General features: G+C 39.4%; 1 protein-coding gene across 1 annotated transcript in view; it reads left to right on the top strand.

The window, feature by feature from the left end:
- Cav1 (caveolin 1) overlaps positions 1 to 10,252 on the top strand; it is a 32,613-nt gene extending 22,361 nt beyond the window's left edge. Inside the window, exon 3 of the mRNA XM_028871768.2 lies at positions 8,028 to 10,252. Coding sequence (XP_028727601.1) covers positions 8,028 to 8,369 — 342 coding nt within the window. The 3' untranslated portion in view covers positions 8,370 to 10,252. The remainder of the gene's footprint in view (positions 1 to 8,027) is intronic.
- Positions 10,253 to 12,244: the final 1,992 nt, after the last annotated feature.

Below are 12,244 nucleotides of genomic sequence, written 5' to 3'. Positions count from 1 at the left end.
TTATTTTAAAAGTGGGCTAAGGGACTGCCGGGGTTTGGTGGGACCTGGAGAGAAAACTCTCCAGCTACAATCACATTTGGTTATAAGCTCGAGCCATTTGAGGCATATGGGTGGATAGTCTTATACAAACACTGTAAATGGTCTAATTATTTTTCTAAGATTCTGTGGATTATAGAAAGTTTAAGATGTTATACTTCCTTTTCATACACTTATGAATTTTTGCCTCAGCACCAAATTGTAAGAAATTAGGTATACATTCACTGTGAATGTTTATATGTAAGTATGAAAGTTAAATTGTCTAATATAAAAGATAAAATTAAAATGATAACATAAGAGTGACTTGCTTTAGAATTGGATTCATTATCTATACCTTCATAACCAATTATCCTCAAATTTAGTAATGTAGAGCAACAAACATCTATCACTTTACCCTTTCTGTGTAGTGGGAATGAAACTGTGACCTCTCTGAGTGGTTGTTCGGGGTCTCTCACAAGGTGCAAGGCAGTTGTCAGGACTGGATCCTTCCAAACCCAAGGTCAGGGAGGTAACGTATCCAGACTCATCTACATGGTGGTGACTAACTCTTTCCTTTCAAGCTGTTGGGATGAGGACTTCAGTGTCTCAGTATGTGATAGCCAGACACTGCCTTTAGTTCTTACCCATGCCCTGCTCTTCCAAGGGAATCCAATCATGGCAGCTAACTTCCAGCAGAGCAAGCCAGAGAGCAAGAAAGGCACATAGTCAGCTGTTACAGTGTTTTGTAAACTCATCTTCAAAACGACACCCTTCACTTTTGAAGGACAATCACGACTTCTAGCCACCAACTCAAGCAGAGGGCATTGAAAGATGTGAATAGCTGGAGAGGGATCCTTGAGGCCCATTGTAGATACTATTACATTTAAATTTCATTTTTATAGATGAGAAACACGTTGTACTGCTTCCTTCAAAGTTAATTTATCATTCTGATATTAATGTAAACATTTCCTAAATTAAGTTTGGCTGCATTCTGTGGGAATTTCTTGCAATGTGGGGAGGTTAAAGCCAGATATGGAACATGTTTCTAAATGTGTACACAGTATACCTACCAATAGAGGAGTGTGTTCTGGGAATTAAACCTAGAGCTGTGGTTTAAAATAATGTTATGGACATACCACATAGGAAAAGCCACATGGTCAACATTGCTGGCCCTGTTTCCATAACTGGTAAATGGCGAAAGAGCATCCTTTCCATGCCCTTGTCCTTTTCCTCTTTCATGTCACCTCGTGGTCATGAGATGACATCACTTTACTGTTGTAAGCAGGATGAGAGGGGTCTTCCCATAAGACCCAGTCTTTTTTATTAAGAAAGATAAAGTTTTCCTGGAGGCTGGAAATATGACTTAGCAGTTGAGAATGCTTAGTGCTCCCCAGAGGACCAGAGTTACATTCCTGACACCCACATTGGGTATCTCAAGACTGCCTCTAATTTCAGCTTCAGGGAATCTGATGCCCTATCCTGGCTTCTGCCAGCTCATCTATACATGTGCACACACTAACACACACACACACACACACACACACACACACACACACACACACACAATAAATGAATACCTAGCAGACTAACTTAAATTTTATTGGTCAGAACTGAGTCACATGTATATTCTCAACAAACCACAAGCCATTTACCAAGAAGACTAACATGATAATCCCAGGTATAAATTAACCATGGCATAACTCTGAGATCAGAAGACCTTTCCAATTACCTAAGTGGTTAGGACTCTGTTGGGACAGCAGTGTGACTGTGTTGAACAGACAACAGATGGGTCTTCAGCAAACATCTTGGTAGCTGCTTTGTGATATGTCCTACATTTTAAACATGCTAGTAATGTTCTGATGGATATTTCTTATATTCTAATACAATTAGTTTCCACTAACAGTATAAAAATATATCTTCCCCACAGAAACCAAATGTGAAAACATTGTGCATAAAACCACAAAGGTACCTAAATTTTCCTTGACTACTTCTTATTCAGAAAAAAAATCCATATTTTGAGACAGAAAAAAAGCTTGACCGTGTTTCTTTAATCCTGTGTACATGTAAACTGCCTTTAAAATATTATCTTAAGATATATTTAACAGGATGGGCCTTCCGAGATTTATTGCATTAGCTAAACATTATCAAAACATAATAAGACAGATTGCGTTTCTTGACATCTGTTGCTAGACTTTGTTATGTTTCAGAAACAGCCACTGCTTTGCAAAGGTATTTTAGCATCATTTATAAAAATCTAGTAATATAAACTGTTGACTCCTGAGAAAGCATCCATTGGGACATGGAAATACTGCTGAAGCACATCCGTACTTTTGATCTGTAGGTCTGTGGAAGGATTATTAGCAAAATGGCAACATGTTCCTTAGATTACAGGACAGAAAATCATTTCTTCGGTGGGCTAATTGAGCATCATTAGAGGTATCTCATTCTAACCCACAGGTGCTTACACCACTTGGGTTGTTCTTGTCTCATCTTTGAAGAACCTGCTAGAAGAGAAAGTAGGAAGAAAAGCCAATTTCTAACTTGTATGCCATTCCAAATCTGAGTGAGCACATGTTCTAAGTGAGGCTAGCAACACTGAACAGAACATGGTTCACAAACAGTCACCTAGTCAATGCCAGGGCAAAATTCCACACCAACCAAGGTACAGGCACATTGGAGAGGGACAAGTGGAGTAAGTCCCCTGCAAAACAGGACTCAAGAGTGGCTGTTTTGATGGAAGGTTAATCAGTCTGATGCTTTATGTAAACAGTGAGAGCCCAGGGGACGGGCAGAAAAAGGAGCCGACACTTGTCTAACAAACAGACCTGTGGGGCCTCTGGCAATCAGGACAACGTTTCAATTCAAGTACAAGACCAGAAGTTGTTCTTGTTGGTCAGAGAACACAGCCACCAGACTGACTGGGAACATGTGGTGATGGCAGGCAGTGGTGGCAGAAGCCAGGAGTGTTGCTGAGCCTGAGTTCCAATCCTGTGTCTATCATTTGATGAATAGATAGCCTTGTTCTAGCCAAGACAGTGGTGGTCATTGGTTCCTGTCTTTTAAATGGGACTCTGGTTCTTTATGAAGCCTTTGCTTTAAATTTCTATCAATCTACTACATAACTGTACTTTGGTTGGTGTGGAATTTTGCCCTGCCATTGACTAGATGACTGTTCACTTAAAGGAACTATCCTCAGTTCAGTGTACTTTGAATGCAAGTCAAAATATACACTAAAGATAGTTTGTTGTTGTTGTTGTTGTTTTTTAAGTATTCCTCATGGCTTAGTGATTAAAAGTGCTTGTTATACAATTATGAACATCAGAGTTTAGACTCCAGCACCTCCCCACAGACAGGCACACCCAGCTGAGCAGACACACACACACACACACACACACACACACACACACTTTTAAAAAAAAGGTATCCATTTCCAGTTTTCTTCATCCTGGCTGAAGTATGAAAATGTCATGAGCATAGTATTAAGGAGACATCTCTCTAAGACATATGCAGAGATACTTCCAAGCCAAAGTCTTAGATGGCAGGGGGGATTTGTGGGTACCTAGAGATAGAATAGGTACATGGGGAAAGGGAGGCGGGGGTAGGGGCAGAGCTCTGGCTGTTTGTGCACTTGGGAATTGTGAAATTAGCATTCTAATTTTAGCTTTTCTACCAATTTACTTGGGACCATGATATTCTCTGCCTCGTTTTAATCATTTTGTGCCTCAGTTTCCATATCTACCATTTAGCTTGACAGTCCCTGGCTGAATTCCCAGGATAGTAAGAACATACTGTTCCAAGCAACATAAATATAATCAGTTCACACAACTCAAAATATCCCTGTTACCAGATGTCCTGGCTTAAAGTGGTAATGCTAGCAAGAGCCATTCCTTCAACAACCAGAGAGTGCTTCTGGGTGTCAGTCTGCCCGGCAAAAATCACGCACCAAGCCTAGTGTAAGCATTTGGAGTCCCAGCAATGCAGAAGCCAAAGGAAGGTTGACCTGCAATGTGACACATGCCAGCTTTGCTCTCTAGCATCTGGGTGACCTGGAGCAAATTATTAACGTCCCTTAATATCCTCATCTGCGAAAATGTGTGAGAATGGGCATCTCAGAGGCTTGCAAGAAAGGCGATCACAAGCACAGGTTAGCCCTTTTGAGCGGGGGGGGGGGGGGGGTAAGCACTGAATTTGCATCTTTTCTAGTCAGCAGAGCAAGGAGCTTATCAATACTGTTGCTTGTTGAGAAGTTGCTGCATTCCAGGGCTTTGTGCTCACAGGAGGCACTCACTCAGTACCTGGATGTCGCTGTAGAAATGGAGGTGGGGAGGAGGAAGCAGCCCTCTGGCTTTAGTGCTTCCTTAGTCCTCCTTGCCTCTGCCCCCAGCTACACCCGATTTGGTTGTACTGTTTCGTCCTTTTAAGCCACTGTTAATTCTTAAGACTAAATTAGCAACGTAACTATATTTATGTAATTTTTCATTGTTTTTTTTTTTTCCAGAAAACATGCACAAAATTCTCTGGGATACTTGAATATTGTGCTCACTTCCTGTTTTTGGAAGGCACTTAAAATGTTTCAAAAGTACCTAAAATGAGAAGAAAAAAAAGGATTTCCAATATGCTTACTTAGATGTACAGTTAAGGAAATTGTTATCAAGAAAGTTTGCATATAAACACATGTTCCTAGATATCTTCCCTAACAGAATATACTTTGACAATATAGCCAATTGCATATATTCACATATATGTATACACCCAGACATGCACACATATGTTGTACCGCCCCTAAGGCCATGCTAAGGAAAGGTTAAATGTGGCAAGCTTCTAAAGCTACTAACATGCCTATTCATTACTGGGAAACACTCTTCATATTCAAATGAAGAGTATCTTTGTGATGTAAAGTGGCTCAGTATTTAAGAAAGCATCAACTTCCTTTGGAATAGATTTGAGTCTCAAACCAGCCTCTGATTCACCTTGACAATTCGTTGTCATTTCTGGGGTAATAAGTAATAGATGTTCCCTGTAATAAAAACAATGGGCCATTGTCCTTTGTGCACTCAAGCAGGTGTGCATTCCCAGGACATTTGTAAACCACCATGGTTTATACTTTGTTCCCAGATTTAAATTTTCCTGAAAATTTTGACATCTTCAGTTTCACTTACAAAATAATGGAATCTTTAAACAGTTTTTTAAAAAAGGAATATATTTCAGTTGAATCGAGGGAAAATCATCAGTTCTCATTTTTTATTTTTTTGGAAGAATTTATTATCATAATTTATTATCATAACCTTGAAAACAATTATAAATATTATAATACATTATAATTATAAATAAATATATTACATTATTCAAGTATTGATCTGATTTGCCTTATATTTCCTATATGGTGTGTGTGTGTGTACATGTACATGTGTATGTGTACATTTACGTGTGTGTGTGTGTGTGTGTGTATTAAAGGACATATCAGGTATTGTTTCCTCCAAAGGCACCCATCTTTTTTTATTAAGGACAAAGTTTCTCACATTAGACTAGGCTGGGTGGCCTGCGGAGCCCTATGTCTGTTGTTTTTGGATTTTTTTTTTTAAGTGGGTTCTGGGAGCTAAACTCAAGCCCTTGTGATTGTAACTGAGCTATCTTCCTGACTTCTTACAAGCTGTGAAAAAAAACACAAGTGGATGTTTACCTCTGAGTCTAGGTCTAAATGTGCTGAGGAAAAAAATACAATGACTATTTACAAAATTATAGCTGAACTATTTTTGCATATTATACTATTAGGACACTGGGCAATAGAGCAAGAAACAGAATGTTCTGGAAAATAAACTTTAAAAACTGGTAAGCATCATGTACTTTTTCCAAAAGACATTTTGGTGTGTTAAATCAAAGGTGGCTCTTTGGCACCAAGCAGCGGCCAGAAGTTCTAGCCTTGACTCTGAGCTCTGGTGGCTGCAGAAACAGCTGCAGAAATAGTCATCAGTTTGTGCAGGTTTCAGACTACGCTAGAACCCTCCACATAGCAGCCACCAGGAAGCAGTAGCTCAGAACTATCCAGCCTTCCTGATGATAATTTGTTTTCAGTCCTGTGCTTCATTTAGTTTATATAAAGTCTAAGAATTAACTATGTTGGTGAACAGGTACCTAGAAGTGGATGCTAATGCAAAAGGGATGCATTTACACTAGCAGAGTTTACACTAGCATCCCCCTATTGCCGGGAATCTGTCTTTAGAAAGTCACCTTGAGTCTCTTCTTCTGTAAAGTGACAGGAACCTGCTATTCCAGGGAGCTTTGAAATCACAGATCACCAACCCACAGAGCGTTTGGTGGGTGAAGTGATGAAGCTGCAAAACTGGTCGGTTGGTTCCCAGGAGCCATTTCTAAAGTATTCATGATTCCCGGACCGCTGGTATTTATCTTGATCGCTACCAAAAACTACACTCTCAACTTGTCTAATCTAAAGTGAGGTTCTCTTCTCCTAATTTAATTTTTTTTCTTTCTAATTTTCTCCTTGCTCAAATGTTGCCTGTGTCCTCCCCAACAGTTAGATCAGGAGTTCAAAGGTCACCCTTTGCTCCTCTCTTTGAAGTAACCAAATCTTCCCGTAATATCCAGAAATTCTTTTCTCTTTTCTCTTGCTCCTTTTCCTTCCACCATTTCCCTCCTCCTTTCTCCCCTACTTCTTTCTTCCTTTTCTTTTTATGACCACTTTCCCACCTTGACTGCGCTGTCTTCACTTGGGTGTGCCACAGGCTCCCTGCTGGTCTCCTGTAGCTAGAAATTTTCCTGTGTCCTGGCTGGCTGGCGGTTGGAACAAATCTCTCCCACTTGCGTCCCCCAAGTAAACACACAGAGGCTCATATTAATTAAAACTGCTCGGCTTACTACTGACTAGCTCTTACACTTAAACTCAGCCCATTTTTGTTAATCTATATGTTGCCACATGTTCCATAGCTTTACCTGTGTGCCATTACATGCTTCTCCTTGAACGAAAGGCAGGCTTCTCCTCACTCAGCCTTCCTCTTTTCAGAATTCTCTTTGTCTGCTTATTCTGCCTATACTTCCTGCCTGGCTACTGGCCAATCCACATTTTATTTATCAACCAGTCAGAGCAACACATTCACAGCATACAGCATGATATCACCCATCAGTCTCCTTTCCCCTTTGTCCAGCATACATACATACACACTCACATACATAAACACACACACACACACACACACACACACACACACACACACTTGCGCATGCACATGCACTCACATTACATTGTCAAATTCATTGATGAAATTCTACATGGTTGTGGCTGAACTTCCCTGCTCTAACATGCTCATAGACCCTCACCATTTGGATAACAATATTTTGGTCTCAACCTCTTTCCACCTGGTCATTCTAGTCTCCTCTGCCTGTGACACTCCTCATCCTCATTCTCACTTGCTCCTGAGGCTTGGCTCCCAACATTTCCAATCTCCTTCTTTCCTTTCCCTGTCACACACATTTCCAAAGCTCTGCTAGAGTCTTGCCTGTCATCTCAATGTCTCAGCTCACCCAGGACCTCATTTCCTGAAATGATTCTGCTAATTCTGTTTGGAAAGTCATTCATGGATTCTAAGCTAACTAGTCCTCAGTACTGTATGTATGATTGTCTTTGAAAGCAGTTAAATTATGTTACATTCTTTACATTTTACCGTGTTTTGTGTGTCCTTAGCCATGTTTCTGAGTTTTACTTTAAAGCAAGAAGTTTAAACGTACCCATTTGTTCTAAAAGTAGTAGTTCTCAACTGTTGACACAGTAAAGAAACACCTGGAGAATATGTTAAAATTCTTTTGGGCTCCACCCTAGAACACTCAGATCTGAGAGGAACTCACATATTCGTTTTTCCAAGTGAGTTCCAAGGAGGCAGATGCCTGATAATTGTCTGGCACAGGGCTGGCAAACAAATCTTAGACATTTGCATAAATCTCCAGTCCTGTCTCCCCTTTCCTTCTGTTCACACTCACATTCTGCAACCTCTTTCTTTCAGATCGACTTTGAAGATGTGATTGCAGAACCAGAAGGGACACACAGTTTTGACGGCATCTGGAAGGCCAGCTTTACCACCTTCACTGTGACAAAATATTGGTTCTACCGCCTGTTGTCTACCATCTTTGGCATCCCTATGGCGCTCATCTGGGGCATTTACTTTGCCATCCTCTCTTTCCTGCACATCTGGGCAGTTGTACCGTGCATCAAGAGCTTCCTGATTGAGATTCAGTGCATCAGCCGCGTTTATTCCATCTATGTCCACACCTTCTGTGACCCACTCTTTGAAGCTATTGGCAAGATATTCAGTAATATCCGTATCAACATGCAGAAAGAAATATGAGTGACATTTCAGGGATGGAAGTATTCTCAATTCTTTTTTTTTCCTTATTATTTCCTTGGTGCCAATTTCAAGTTTCAAGTTGCTATCACAGCAGCAATTTATGAATGGTTTGTCTTGGTCCAGAACAAAGAAGTCATTCACTCTGTTTTCCTATGTACTACTTATCTCTTGAGCTACTGCGTCTATTTTTGACAGTCTGAAATGTTTAAACCCACTCCCACCCTCTCTTTGCATGTGGATCATTGTTTGATTGGTTAAAATACAAACATATCGTTGAAAGAGAAAAACGGTTAGAATTGGGGTGGGGTGGGGTGGGGATGGAAAAAGAGGACCACCAGCCTCAACTGCCCATTCTAAAATGATGATGTCATAGAAAGGAAAGATTTCCAGGCTAAGGCCTCATGTCTAGGGACATGAGGGCAGGTTTCAAACAGATACTTCCTCAGCCATCTGAGGAGTTAGCTGTTGCCATTACTCTTAACAATCACAATCTAGTGGGATCTAGGGACCACTGTCAACTTGGAGACAATAACCTTCATGCTCATGGTAGCAGTAATGTCTTATTCATCTTGACATTTTAACCCATTATCTTGTGTAGCTGAATATTTGTTATTACCTATAATAAGACCTGGGTGCCTTCTAATTTTCCATGTTTCCTTTTCAAAGAGGGTCTAACTCATCAGCTCTCATTATGCCAGTGGCTTTCCTAAAAAAACAAAACACAGAAAATCTACTTGCTAGTTTTCTATACTTGTTTCTGACTCTGCGATACAGAACCTGTTGAAATTGATATCTGTGCTTGGTCATGTAACATCTTTCCCTATGTCAAGCCTGGTCAGCATTAACCCAACGAGATGATTTAAAGCAGACAAATGAGGCTGAGCTCTCTCTGGGCCGGCAGGAGTGGAAGCCAGCTTTTCCTGCCTCTCAGCAATGGAATGAGGTCAGCATGTCTATTCAACCTCACTTATTTTCAAGAACAACCACACTTTACTGAATGGAAGCTAATTCATCACTGGGATGGTTAGTGGCTCAACACTGTGCTCCCTTTCCAGCTGATCAGTGGGCCTCCAGGGAGGGCTGTCAAAAGGAGGCCACCAAAATGAGACCCCCAAAGCTGTTGCAAGCATGACCCCTTCTACGCATAGCGCTTGCAATAGTCTATAATGCTGTGACATATGACCCCTCCCCCAGCCAGGAGCCTTTGGACTAATCCAAGCATCACTTTGCTCAGAGAGAAGATGGGGGAGGAGGCAGCAATAAAAGCTTGAGGTGACGTTCTTGCTGGAATAAGTTCTAGTTCTTCTGAACCCAAACTGAGGAATTTTACCTGTGTACCTGAGTCCCTCCTGAAAGCTGCCTACCTGAGACACCCAGAAGCTTTTTAGTCCCCCACTCACATTTCAGCTCTGCCCTGGGGGGCATTTTTTTTAATTCCAGGTAGGCTTTTCTTTTAATTCATACATTTATTGGAATTCTGCTTGACTTTTGTTTCCTCCCTCAGTTCCGCTGACACTTTAACTACCAACCTGCTACCTGCTTTGATTGTTTGCATTGAAAACAGACACTGGCATGGACACAGTTTGACTTTTCAACTGTGTACATAACTGAAAATGTGCTATACTGCATACTTGTTTAAATGGAAAGATATTCTTTATCTTTATATAAGGAGAATCACTTGGGAAATGGTTCTGCGATTCAGTCTATAAACTGTGTGTCCTAAGACATGTCTGTTCTTCTAGATGCTTGATCTCATGTAAGTCAGTTGCTGGTTCAAAAAGTTACTGAAATTTTATATGCTTACTGATATATTTTACACTTTTTTATGCTGCATGTCCTATAAAGATTTCAAACCTGCACAATAAAAATGTTTAACAGTTAAACAGGTATGTGTATGTATGTACGTGTATGTGTGTGTGTGTGTGTGTGTGTGTGTGTGTGTGTGTGTGTGTGTGTAGTAAGCATGTGTATAATGTGTATTTGCATGTTTGTATTGTGTTTGGGGGGTAGCAAACTTCTCAAATATTAAAAGTTCATTTAAGTAAGATATTTCTGCTAAAATTCATTGCTATTCATGGATTACTTAAAACAATTTAGCTATAATTCATAACCAAAAACAAAGGGGTTTTTCAGCAATTTACACAATGATTTATTACCTATTAACATGAAACCAAATAACCTTATATTATGGATAATAATATTGTCATCTAATTCTACCTAAATTTATATTTGGACTTCTGTATTAAAGTTTTCCAAAGAAACAAAGATGATAACAATGGAGATTGAGACAGAAACCAAGATAAGAATAGAGAATAAGAGATTTATCAGAAGAACTTGGTTTCATGATTGTGCATACTGGCTAGTTCTAGAAGGTGAGCCAGGGTCCTGGCGATCCAGCTAAAGGCCTATGAGCTCAAGACTCCAGAAAAACTAATATTCCACTTCTCCAATAATAACAGTGGGAGAAACTAATATACCAGTTGGCAGCACCCAAGCAGATGGACCTCTCTCTGTCTTGAGGGAAGATCAGACTCTTATTGTGCTTAGACCTCCAACTGATGGAATGAGGTCTCCCCATGCAAATGAAGGCAACAATTAAAACATAACATCATTCACACCACTCTTGAAGGAACCCCAGCATAATGACTAACCAGAAACCTAGACAGCCCAAGATCCAGTCAATGTGACAAATAAAATTAGCCAGCAGAAGCTTCCAAATTCAATTTAGTTGTTTTTTTTTAAATTCCTAAATTTTTTCAGCTGAGAAAATTTCATGTGCATTACAAGGTTCTTCTCTTTGCTGAGAAAACTTGGAAGGTTTTTAGCTGACTATTCTGCATGGAAGATGAATTTATCCATCTTTTTGTTTCCACTACACACACTCTGATTATCATCACATGATCCAGGAGGAAATGGGACTTCCACTTAAAGGAGAATGAGTGAGGTGTCCATAGACAGGAATAAATTATCCTTCTATCCTGTGATGTGAATGTCTGACTATCTAGATTTGAACAAAAATCACACTGTAGTATGGTTCATCCACACACATGAAACAGGTCCATCACTGTATACACAAACAGTCACATGGTTTGAGGAGACTTTAATTCCATATTGACAATAAACAGCTTCATTTATCACACATTTATATAGTTCCAGGTACATAAAAAAGACATGTCGACCCAGGGGACTAGGGCTCAGTCTGAATAACTTACTTATATCTTCTCCAACATGAGTACTGATTTTCCAACATTTTACCTTTCAAATTTTCCACATTTTGAGGAGATATAAATTGACGAAAGACACCCTTACTATTAAAAATGAGTAAAACCACAAAAGCAAAGATTTGCTTTATGAATACATAAATGTCTAAACATCAAAAGTATATAAAATAAATGGCAAAGAGAATCAGAAACCATTTGCTTTGTATATAAATTATGTAGCACACAGCATTATAATATACTTGAAATATAAATTCATTATAATTTTGTAAATTAAGATAATAAATATAAAAATAAAAGGCATAAATAATTTATACACACATGATAATAATAAAACATTTTACTAGGCAAATTAAATTATTTGTGGGGTTTGCTGATAATTTTGCTTTAAAAAATAGAAAAGGGACATTTGATTAAAATATCTCATTATTTCTGCTTCTCAGATACTTACCATTGTATACATAAAATATTTAAAACTAGTTGTGTTTGTAAAACTGGCCCCATTTTACAATAAGATTTACGGGGTATACTGAGTCTCTAGTCCCCATAACTAGTGTACTGTACTATTGCTCCATCCCTGTGTGTCACCCACCAAACCTCTTCTTAATTTCTTGCTTAGTTATCATTAACACCTAAGAAATCATCACCAAACCAAAG

This window comes from Peromyscus leucopus, chromosome 3 (assembly GCF_004664715.2).
Source record: "Peromyscus leucopus breed LL Stock chromosome 3, UCI_PerLeu_2.1, whole genome shotgun sequence".
NCBI classification, from domain to species: Eukaryota; Metazoa; Chordata; class Mammalia; order Rodentia; family Cricetidae; genus Peromyscus; species Peromyscus leucopus.
Note: the sequence above shows the minus strand (reverse complement) of the source record. Positions and strands in the feature narration are given on the sequence as shown.